This window comes from Saccostrea cucullata, unplaced genomic scaffold (genome assembly GCF_032062105.1).
Source record: "Saccostrea cucullata isolate Sc308-1 unplaced genomic scaffold, CSIRO_AGI_Scuc_v1 ctg5334, whole genome shotgun sequence".
NCBI classification, from domain to species: Eukaryota; Metazoa; Mollusca; class Bivalvia; order Ostreida; family Ostreidae; genus Saccostrea; species Saccostrea cuccullata.
This window is the reverse complement of record NW_026929657.1, coordinates 19,032-31,225: the sequence shown is the minus strand read 5'-3', so window position 1 is coordinate 31,225 and position 12,194 is coordinate 19,032. Positions and strand designations below refer to the sequence as shown.

General features: G+C 36.4%; 3 protein-coding genes across 3 annotated transcripts; 2 read left to right on the top strand and 1 right to left on the bottom strand.

The window, feature by feature from the left end:
- Positions 1-1,137: 1,137 nt before the first annotated feature.
- LOC134281625 (uncharacterized) lies at positions 1,138-3,232 on the top strand. Its single transcript, XM_062764059.1, has 6 exons — positions 1,138-1,186; positions 1,503-1,694; positions 1,826-1,963; positions 2,199-2,258; positions 2,592-2,672; positions 3,102-3,232. Exons 1-6 carry the CDS (start codon positions 1,138-1,140, stop codon positions 3,230-3,232), a joined length of 651 nt encoding a protein of 216 aa, XP_062620043.1.
- A 429-nt stretch (positions 3,233-3,661) lies between these two features.
- LOC134281626 (uncharacterized) lies at positions 3,662-7,054 on the bottom strand. Its single transcript, XM_062764060.1, has 8 exons — positions 7,006-7,054; positions 6,649-6,803; positions 6,066-6,249; positions 5,138-5,563; positions 4,831-4,947; positions 4,256-4,447; positions 3,880-3,969; positions 3,662-3,699 (listed from the first exon to the last, which is right to left on the bottom strand). Exons 1-8 carry the CDS (start codon positions 7,052-7,054, stop codon positions 3,662-3,664), a joined length of 1,251 nt encoding a protein of 416 aa, XP_062620044.1.
- Positions 7,055-8,191: 1,137 nt separating this feature from the next.
- On the top strand, positions 8,192-11,246 carry LOC134281624 (uncharacterized). The gene is made up of 6 exons (XM_062764058.1): positions 8,192-8,379; positions 8,730-8,906; positions 9,422-9,529; positions 10,044-10,505; positions 10,808-10,851; positions 11,037-11,246. Exons 1-6 carry the CDS (start codon positions 8,328-8,330, stop codon positions 11,238-11,240), a joined length of 1,047 nt encoding a protein of 348 aa, XP_062620042.1. The 5' UTR covers positions 8,192-8,327; the 3' UTR covers positions 11,241-11,246.
- The last annotated feature ends 948 nt before the right edge of the window (positions 11,247-12,194 follow it).

Genomic DNA, 12,194 nt, shown 5'->3' with positions numbered 1-12,194 from the left:
TGGTTGTCGCTCGGTCATCTCCGTAAACTATGACTGGCCGAGATATTTCGGCAAAAACCTCGGCTGATTCCGTTACCTTATTCAAACAAGATAGGGGAAAAGAATAATAAAAAAAATGTAAAGCCTGCAAGCAATAAAAATGAAATATTTTTTACAAAGAAATTAAAGAGAACTTTTTAGTTATTGCTATAAAAGAAAATCATGTTATTTAGAATTAATGTCCGAAGACTGTAAAAACTTCAACTGTATAACACCGTCTTCCAAGGAAGACGGTAATAAGTGTTGAAGTATAGTTACATAACTTCGTACTGACCAGTCGGTTAGTTAATTTTATGTCTGGGATCATTTCTGAAAGTTGGAAGGGAGGAATAGTGTTTTAACATTACCTAAAATATCTTTTGAAAAAAAGTAAAATCGCTCAAACTCGAAAAAGGGTACAGGGCAAAATACTTGCCTTAAATGACGTCATGAAAACGCAAAATACTAACCTTAGTACGACTGTCACCAAATGCAAAATACTGCCCCTGGGTACCCAGGTTGAGGAGTTAAGGGTGTATAGTTTTATCATATAGCTGTAGTTAAGGATAGATGTTACAAGTAAACTTTTATCAAAATTCCTGAAAAGAGACAACGTCAGTTATATTGATATGTGTTAAATAAATTAAAGTTTAACTGCTCAGATTTAAATTTTTCAGTCAAAGTTTCACAGTTATGGGATTTAAAGTAAAAAAAAAATATATAGATTTATGATCTAAATCGCAAAAAGTTGAAATTTGAACATCACAGAAATACAAATCCTTTACTTTTTAGAAATTTATTAGTGACAATCAAGGCATCTATACTTATGTTTGTATCATCTGACCTTATAAGCATGTGAAGATAAATTTTCAACTTGGTTAACTTTTGTGACACAATGTTATAGGATTTTAAGTATTTCAATACCAATCATATGTTCACGAAGTATTAATGCAGAAATACCTACCAATACAGTATTAATATTACATAATACACTATTATAATACCACTATATCATTCAGCATTCCTGGGCTTAATTCCACACATACAAGACTCTTGTGTCTGCCTTATCTTCTCTGAGCTGGTCATTACCATTATAAATTCCTCAAAAGCATGATACAAATGGAGACCACACTCTTTGTTTTGTTTTGTTTTATACCTTCACTATATGGTAAGTCAGTTATTTTCCTTCACTAGCAAATGCTTTTTTTTAAAAACTACTTTTCATTCATTTTTGATATTTTTATCTAAGTTATATACTGAGTTTTCCCACAGCATTGAAGTATGTATGTCATATGTAATCTTTCATCAAGCACAACAACTGTCCAAAAAAAAGTTTCAATTTCTTTCACATAAGCCTTTTGATAAATATTATTTGATTTACATGATAAAATGGGACCTTGTTTACACTGAAATAGAGTTTAAAATATGTAACTCCGGTTTTACAAAATATACAATACTATCACAAATACAGACACGTGTTGTAGGAGGACCAATAAATAAGCGGTTCTTGGGGCTGTTCGGGATTTCAATACCCAACCCAGGGGACCTGTCTGGTCTGTATAACATCAAAGTTCCCGGGGATGCGACTGGTTATTTAGACATCTCCCACCAACAGCAGAGCGCAGCTGCAACAGGAACCGGATATGTTCAACATCAGAACCACAACGGTCCCGGATGTAGGGTTTTTAATTATGTTTAGAAGTAGTAACCAGTGAATCCATTTTATTTATTAATTAAGAAAAAAAACATGTCTTCTGCAGGAAACATGATCGAATGATGGCGTATTTATGTCCTCTTATTTTTCTAGCCTTTAGTTTACAGTCAGGAAGTTCCAATATGAATTCTCTCCCTGGTAAATGTGACCAGGTCATTACGACACACTGTGACATAGACTGTAGGCAAATTGACTCCGTGACTGGCTGCGTTACATGCAAGTCTGGATGTCGTAAGGATATTTTTTTTTAAAAATAATGTATACTGTTAATTTTTTTTCGTAAACTATATATTTTGCATAAATTAACGAATACCTTTAAAAAAGAACCAACCATTATTAACATTTTTTCATATTTCGCTTCCCCAAATATTGACGAGGAAATTCGACTCTGATGAATGTAAATGAAATTCAAAGTTAAGCATCATATCACCTTTCCCTTAAAAGTATTTTACTTGCCTTGAAACAGGAAACAACATTCAAGCGACATCTGGTGGTGGATCCTCTCTTTCGTCAATGTCCACAACAGGTATTCGTAATGTAAACATTTATTTGTTTTTATTTTTTTTTGAGTTTGATTTTTATTTTTAAAAAATTCTAAATTAAGTGTTTTTGTAAAGAAGAATTGACTTAAGCGTAATAGGCTAACTTCCTCCATGACACCAGATCCAACTTCTGATGTTTTATAGGTCCCTGACTGCTTTGTTCTAAATTTTGTATTGTCTGATGGCATTTCGATCTTGAATACTTTTCGTTGGTTATATCTTCATATAGTTTAATCAAAAACTTGTAACACACTGGAAATGAAAAATAAACAAAGAGATAAAACATTGATTTTTTTTTCTTCTGAATTCGTTTGAAGCGTCGCCGATGTGTCCAGCGTTTCCAAGCACCTGTCCACGAGGCAGTGTGGCCTTAGTCAATGGATGTCCTATTTGTACAGGTAAGAATTAATAGCACGAAGCAGTCACAGTGTGGCCTTAGTTAACGGATATTTTATTTGTACAGTAAGTCACAACACCAAGAGGCAGTGTTGCCTTAGTTAATGGATGTTGTATTTGTTCAGGTAAGACATAACAACACGAGGCCGTGTGGCCTAATTAGTTAAATGGATGTCGAATTTGTACAGGAGTGTAAGACGTAACATCAAGAGGCAGTGTGGCATTAGTTAATAGATGTCCTAATTGCACAGGTAATACATAACAGCACGAGGTAGTATGTCCTTAGTTAATGTCTTTGTTATATCCAAGTAAAATCATGAGAGTTTCCATTTGTAAAGAAATTTCCTTTTGAATGAGATGTTAGTCAAGATATAAGCCGAATAAGTAAAACTTTGAACAATACACGACCCATTTTTCAAACCTTGTTTCAGCACAATTGACAACAACTCAGCAGACCACGACTGCGCATGCGTCGTCTACCTGTTCTCCAGTGAGGTGCGTTACTCCGTGTAACAAAGGCATTATGTTGGGTTCCGACGGCTGTCCAGTGTGTGTCTGCTAATGACGTAATGATGACGAAACAAAAGTTTTTTTTTAACAAAAAGAAGAAATATATTAATTTACAATACTCAATGACTTGGATCAATATTCTTTGGTTCCGGCAATGGCAATTTCCGATGACCTGTATCAACGTATGCTGACAGGAGTCGTAAAATAATTCACTTGAGTATTAGTTATTAGTATATATATATGTAATGTAAATTTCTACATTCTCTTTTTGTTTCAAACAACGGATCAGGTAGATTTATCCGAGCATGCATACCCTGGCATGTTAAAAATAAGATTTCTATGTAAAATAGAAATTCTGCTTTATTTAAAAAAAGACGCTTTGTATGGGGAATGGGGATACTCATTGATCTCAAACAAAATATAAAAACAAAGTCAAGAAGTTTACGTTTAATAATTGCTATATAAATCTCCGATTGGTAAATTAGTTCCATATCTCGTTATACCAATTTTCATCCGTGTCTGCAAAAACAAAGTATTTTATGTACTAGGATTTATAACATGTAAAACTAGACGGGCGTTTTAGGAGAATAGCAAATGAACGTATTCTTTTAACATAATCCTCATTATATTAATTTTTTTTTTTGAAAGTCCAAAGATTCATGTTATATCCTAGTTGTAAAACTACAAAGGAATACTTACGTTTTGATACGCATACCGGGCAGCCATCTTTGTCAATGCGCACGCGCCCTCGCTGACATCCGGCAGGAAAAGCTGGGCAAATGTCGCTGCCTATGATAAGATAAAACTTGATTAGATATACATGTATGTGACACCATCACTAAAACTCATTTATCATAACATGCAGCAACAAATGGCTATTTGTCTAATCTAAACAGCAGGAGTAAAGCAGCCCACAATCTTTTATATTTTATCACAAACTGTAGTTTAAATTGCAAGATCTGAGCCTAGTGAATTAACTCTGAAAGTTTGTAAAATCAATAAACGAAAACTAAATATATAAATAAAAAAATTGACTCGGGGGCTTTGGGACCCTGGAGGTCATTTTGTTACCTACCACAGGAACAGACTGGGCAGCCCTGATTACTGAATTCCACACAGGACTGTGGACAGTCAGGGGTGACCTGGGGACAAACTTGACCCGTGTGGCTGTTACCAGGGATACGGTGGTTGCTATGGCTGCCAGTATGTATATGGCTGGGTGTCGCACCATTGGTGTAGCTGTTGCTAGAGTGACTGCTACCGTGACCTGTTTTTACATAAAAAATGTAAAACACTCATCAATTCTTATTACTGGCATTCACTAGTTCGAATAAAAATTAAATGTCTGTAAGTAAAAGATTAGTATGTTATAAAACAGGTTTTATATTTACACTTCTTGTTAAAAATATACTGTAATTTGTACAAAGAATCTGGAAAAAATCGATCATGGAAGCGCAGTTAGAAGGATGATTCGTGACCTAGAGGCTTGTGTTTACTTTATCTAAAAGGATATGCAGCTGTTGGGGAGTAACTTGCCCTTAGACAAATTTCGACATTCTGTCCCATACCCTTTACAAGGATTTTAATTTTGTGATATAAGGATACAGAGCATTGGATCCCTGGACCCTGGATTGTGTTCGATAAGTTTACCTGACATGATTTGCGCCTGAAGTGCCCTGACTTTTTCAATGGACCACGACTTGGGAACGATGATCTTGCCATTCACGTACTGGATAGAAACCGTGTCTCCAAACACAATTTTCTTCTCTGCAGATTTGAATAGATAATTATATAATAAAAAGCAATAGTTAGAAGGGGAAAACTGGGGAACACTTAATAAGGGATTTTTCCAATTATCAGAAGTTCTTGTCCCTAAGAGAAATTAATGGCATTTTTTTTCTAAACTTACAAAGAGAAACAATATTATTATTTTATATATATAAGAAATGTTTGTTACCTAGATTCCCTGAGTCTGAATTTTCTTTGTTTTTGTTGAAAAGCCCGCCCATTAAACTGTCTGCGCCTGCGCTATTCATTGACATTCCTCCCATAGAGGGCGACAGGTCTGCCTGACTGCGCATAGAAAGCATCGCCATATTGAAAGGCGTCTGGCTGGCTCCACCACGCATCGATCCACCCACTGATGCAGACCCTGGAAATGGCGACATCCCGGTGCCGCCATTCGACAAACCGCTCGGTAGTCCATCGCCTCTGTTGGACAAACCAGCAGGAAACATAGATTGTGACATTCCTTTATTAGCAAAAGGACCGGAACTTGTGGACGACATGCCTAAGCTTTGACCACTTCCGCTTTGACCACTTCCGGGAATGTTTCCGGAAGTCAGAGGTCTAGGACCGTAAATGAGGGATTTGTCGGCCAGAGCTGAAGAATGTGTAGATACTGATTTATTATGGTGTCATATGCCAAGTCTTTACTTGCTTTTTAAAACGAATTGAATGATTGATTGATTGTATATTGTTTAACGTCCCTCTCGAGATTTTTCCATTATATGGAGACGTCACCCTTATGCCGGGGAAGGGCTTCAAATTTTGACCTTTACTCGGCACTCAGGGCCATTGAGCAGTGAGGGATCTTTATCGTGCTAACGCCTGCCGCTGACACGGGGCCTCGGTTTTTAAGGTCTCATCCAAAGGACCCGCAACTTTCACTTCAAAGTGCCGAGCGCATGGCGAAGGAACAATTGTTACCCATTTTTTACTGACTTGGGTCAGTCGTAGTCCGTATAGATACTATAACTCAAGACCTCCCAATCACGGAGCGAACGCTCTACCGACTGAGCTACCGTGAACGGTTTGTTTTAAAATGGAAAATGTCCTTCAATATAAATATTACTTTTTTCAAAAGACCGATGAAGATTATTTACCTCCCATTCCAAGCGACATTTGGCTCATCATGCCACCTCCACGCCGATTTCGCACCCTCACTTTTACATCCGGGACCTTGTGTTTTACATCTGGAGGTTTGATATGCCTCTCGATCTCGTTGAAATCCTTTTGTTTGACTTTATTTCTCTGGTCCTTCCATTTCCCGTTCGTTCCTCCATAATTCTGTGTTAAATGTATTTGTGTTGCACAATTGCAACGTTTCGAGACCAGAAAAGAACTCAAACATGTTTCAAAAAAGACATTTGATGTTAAAATTTCATGCAAAAGGAGTCGTCCTCATAAAATCAAGCCAATTTAAAAACTAGTGAGTACAGTTTTTAACATGATTCTTCGCTTAATGAGAGAAAAGATATTATCAGTATTTAATCAGGAGAACAAGGGAACAATCGTCACATTAATACTACGCAAATAAAAAATTACAGATTTTGACATATTTTTTTCACAAAAGAGTGAAGCGCAGAAGGAAGTTTTACTCTACATTGGAAAATAAGGATGTTCTCTCGTTCTAGAGAAGTTGCGACTTGCGACCTTAAATTTATTTTACTGATTTATAACAAGTACCTTAAAATTGGAATCGTCGTATTTATGATTTTCTCTGAATATTTCACTAGTCTTTAGAGTATGTCCATCATAAATGACTTTTTCATGATTGGGGTGATACACAAGCCTTAGGTTGAAGTTTCTATAACTGAGGGATGTGTGTCGACGTCCCGCAACTGCCAAAAAAAAAAGTTTTTATTTAACATGTTTAATACTGCATGAGTAAAGTACGTGTAAATAATCCGTTTTTTCGATAGGTACTACTTAGAATTAACGATGTGAGAAATTTCTGGACAAGGTAGGGTGCCAATTCTAAACAGAAATACAAAACAAGACAAGATATAAATTGTGACTTTTTGATTAGTAATTAACTCATACCTGCCAGGAAAAAAATTCCCATTAAACTATGAATCACTAAATTAAACATGTTGCGTAATTTGTTCAATCGCTTTCAAAAAAACTAATATGTAGTCAGGCATGCGTAAATCGGCCAAAGTCATGACGTATATATTTTTGACAATACTAGCAAACAACGTCTTCTATCATCAAGATATGGCAAACAGAGGAATTGTAGCAGGGGCAAGTCGATTCAAACACCTGCCTGGATTGTTAAATTATCTACAGATTAAAAGGCTCCTCTCCAAACGTTTACTTTTATTTTCAGTAATAAACATGAATTTCTCGTCTAACTGGTGTATGTTGTTTGGTAAATTTTGGAGCTTAGTTGATTATGGTGGAGTGGTAGTCTACCCGAAACTGTAATACATTTCTAAATTACAAAGCATGACAAATTTATCATTTTTTGGTATCTTTTATTAAAATAAAAAAAAAATGATTAACCAAATCCAAACTAGATACTGTATACGGGAAATTCCCCCCACCCCCCTGTTTTATTTTCGCCCCTTTCGCTAATGGGCAGATTTAAAACGGGGCGAATTCAAAGAAAATAATGTACAGTTTCTAAAACAAAACTGTGATTAGGCGTAATTAAAACGGGGCAAAATTGTTTACAAGTGGGAAAGGGCGAAAATAACTCAGGGGCGTAGCAACGGGAGGGGGGGGGGGGGGCTAGGCCCCCTACTTTTTTTCCCAACCTTACTCATACTATAGGAAATGTTAATTGAAAGCTTGGTTGAACCCCCCCCCCCCCCCACTTTTAGTGATGTACCGAAAATGTAGTATTAGAGTTGGTACTAAAAGTAGTTGACACTGAAGAAAAGGTTTAACCCCCCCCCCCCCCCCCCCCCCCCCCCCCCCGAAATAGGATTTTCAACTTTGGACAACTTTTCCTTTTTTCCCTTTTTTTTATTTTATTATTTTTTTTTTTTGCTTGTCAACTTTTTCAGGTAAGTAAAATTTTTTTTTTCTGTGGCTACCCCCCCCCCCACTTTCAAAAACGATGCTACGCCACTGTAACACAGGGCGAAAATATAACTGTAATCAGTATATTATATTATCTCAAGCAATGTACGTCTGCGGAAGATTCCGTAATCCATTCACTTCTTTACCTTTAGATCCGCGCCCAACTGTATGACTTATCTACAAAACCTCTACAAGTATATTCAGTATCCGTCAAATATTATCATGCCATAGGGTCAGGCAATGCGAATTTTTGTTGTTAAATTTAATGGCGCTCAAAAACGAGCAATATAAGACCTGAAATATTCCGCGTGACTTGTTGTGAATAGCGTTCACTTGTGATGGGATACATAATTTTTTCTGTGTTGGGGGTACTTATTGCTTTTTCTGAAGGTAGGACCTCTTTAAATTTCACTGCTGGTTCTAATGGACTTACTGTTGATTCTGTTTATAAACAAAGATTTCAGTTTGTTAGTTTAAATCTAACCTTTTGGTATTAAGCATAAAATAAAATTGAAAAGGAGAAAAGAAAGATATAAATTAAAATTGGTACTTCCTTATCATTTTTGTTGAAGATTTAGTAAAAAAAATTAATATGTTGAAAGGCAATCAAAAAAGAATTTGTAATTTAATTGTCGCATGCATGTTTTTTTAAATACAAAAAAGAAATTTGTGATTCTGATTTTATTTTCACATTTAGATAATACATTAATATTCAAAGTTCGTTTCATATTTTATCGCAGCCTTCCTGTTTGCAATTACTAAAAACAACGCTTTGGGGTCATGTCAACCGAATTTTCTCTGTCCTCCAATGTGTTTAAAAAAGACGACTTCCGGTTGTGATTGTGACTGTAGTAACATGGATCCGTCACATCCGGGGAATCTCGGAGGGAATCCCAACCAGCAGATGAATTCAGGAGGTTATAAATATCAATTAATGAAAAGGAAACCTACCTGGCTGTTAAGAGGCTAAAACGTGAATGTCGAAGTGTAGATCTTCTCTCAATAGAATTACAAATTCGTATGCACATGTACTCTCCATTCCATAATTATAGTGCCCCTGAGGCTTGCTGATATTCTTTTTATAAAAAAAAAATTTCAAGGTCCTTCAGTAAAAAAAAATATTTGAAGGAATTTTACAGGATTATTAGTTTCTATAGAGACAATGATAAAAAGAACTCAGAATTGTTCTACCATTATTTTTTTTTCTTATTTTTCTCTCCTTTCTTTTCGTTTGGTTCGTCAAGATTTTTTTTTTACATTTATTTCATTTCAACAATGAAATGTGTCAACTATTATTTCCTTGGAAGTGCATAGGAAACACACTGTCTTCCTAATCTAACCCTTAACTGTTTTTCTTGATCTAATATATAAATACTTTGTCTATAGGTTAATTGCACACTATTTTCTTATCAATGCTTTGATTCCTTGTAAGGTCAAGTAACGCTGATAGGCACTGGTTGCAACACAAAATGGATGAATTGTCGGTCACCGTGCGCAGCAGCTGTCAACCCCGCTTCCGGTTGTGTAGAGTGCAACTGCCGTATGTAATTTTTTACAGTTAGGACAATTCCCAGCTTTGCTTGGACTTTCAGTGAAAGTGGCATTCTCGACATTATATAATTAGCTTCTGAAATTTACACAGCTTTCCTTCATTGTTGAAATATACATGGGATAGAATTTCGGGCAAATGACAATTAGCGTATCGAATAATCAATAACATTGTCTCGTCCGACAAAGAGGTGGGGTTTAAGTCGTCTCATCGTTGTCAACAACAATTTTAAGTTCCTGATACATGTATTATTAATTTCTTAACCAATGAGAATCTATTCGCAATTTGACGTACCCTAATTACCTATACAGCTGTAGCGCCGAGAATGCAACGCCTTACTGAAAGTCCAAGCTTACCTGGAAATGGTTCTATATCAAAAAGAGAACATTTATTGTTATTATGTGAAACAGGCAAGGAGGTTCACTATAGAAATAATAAAAACGTTTGATCTCAATATTTTTCTAGATAGCCTCTAACTGATGAAATTCTATTCATGATTTTGCAGCCCAAATAATGACATCGTTGCCGGTTACACAATCACAGCCAGTCACGACGTCATACAGAAGCACCGCCTCACAGACACCCAAATCATCAACGATTACATCAGCTGCAACGACGACAGGAACTACCTCACGTGTATCTAGTAAAATGACGTCACAGACACCTTCTACAACAGCCACAACACAATTCACTACAACGTCACAGAAGGCAATTACATCATCCGTGTCTAGCACTACGTCACAACCCTCTACCACAAAAACCACAACACCATCGACGACACAGCCTCTATCTTCGAGTAGAATCTCAACTACTGCAGTACCGCCTCTCTCTGTCTCGTCAGCTTCTTCAACTAAATCCGTCAATTCTTGTCCGGGCGCTATACAGTGTATTCTAAGCTGTAAGAATGGATTTGTGATCGGTCCCACACCGGGTCCCGATGGTTGTCCTAGCTGTTCATGTAAAACGGGTAAGTTTATTTTGCGGAATGACTTTAGAGAGAAAGAACAATTCGAATATCAGTACATTGATTACTGAGGGTATATGTTTTTAATTCATCTTCACAATTAATTTCTATTACAGCAAAACTCGGTTATAACGAAGTCACAGGGATCTATGAAATAATTTCACTATATCCGTAATTCGTTATAACCGTATAAGAAATTCATTGAATTTATTTAGCTGGGGATCCAAGATGACTTCGATATATCCGTAAATTCGCAATATCCGTGTTCGTACTAAGCGAGTTTTGCTGTATCATGTATATTTCAGTTCCAACTACCCTAAAGACCAATATGTCCACAACATTATTTAAGGTAAACCTTGTCTGAAAGCACGTTAATTGATATATTATACAAGTATATTGAAATTTCATTTTCACTTAACTTGACTTTAAACTAACTTAAGAACCAATGCAAAATTTATTTGTGAACAACTATAGTAATTTTAGTGGTAATACAACAAATATTCCTACTTAATTATTACTTGAATTTTACATTAGCCCGTTAGTTTCCCGGCTCACCTCACGATCTCGCCTTCAGTGACCACGCCCATCACCAAGACACGCCTACCTAGCAGTACTCTACGGAGAATCATATGTCCGGGGGTGTTCAACTGCTCTAAGACTTGTTACACTGGATACCGCCTAGACTCTCAGGGGTGTCCGCTTTGTGAATGTGCACCACAACCAACAGGGCTGCCCTGAAAATTGTGTGAATAAAATAAAATAAATTTCTGGTTTGAGTTGTTTTTTTCATAATTTTTTTTCAAGTGTTAGGTGGTGCATTTGAAAACAGATTGTACCTGTCAATAATACATAGACCGCTATTAAGAACGCTGAACTACATCATATAAACATTATATGTGAGGTTGACGATGCATTTATTTATAGTGTCCAGTCAAACAATAGAAACAGCAAACCTCTAAAATCATCAGAGGTGGGTTCAGGGGATATGAAGAGATGAGCACATTATCAGCCTTTCATGAACATTATCAGCATTTCATGAACTGCTCCCCAAGATAAAACTCTATACAGTGTCAATTCTGCGGAACAACTTTCCCTACAAATAATGATATATCAAAGTAGTTGTTGCGTAACGTTATAGACTGAGATGTCTGCAAGTAGCTTGATGCTCGTTGACTTCTGTACAATTCAACAGGTCGGAGAGAATACTCAAAATCGGGTATTATCCATGAAATCGCGTATAATACTCGATATTAGGATATCGTTGAATCCGCGAAATCGAGTATAGGAGGTGTAATCCCCTAATAAAACTTAAACAATGGGTTAGCACATGTTGCTGAGTTAACTTTCATCTAAATACACATGTTTTCTATAGGTATTACTAGCCAAGTAAGAATTTGGGCGTTAAGATTAATGCGCTCGGGACAACAAATACCCGTGGAGCTCAGTCATTTCATGATATGCACACAAAAAGGCGTTCGATTTGCTTTTTAGCCGGGCTTATTGCTCAAAGAGCAATTGCCGGCTTATGCGATCCTGTTCAAGGCAGAATGCTAACCCCATAGTCGCCATTTTAAAGTTACGTGCAAAAGTACAGTTCTCACTCTCAACCGCTTTTGAGATAATACAAATGCTAAATAAAGCAACAAAAATAAAAGTTTTATCTATATAAAATAAACATTAGTAGTAATGACT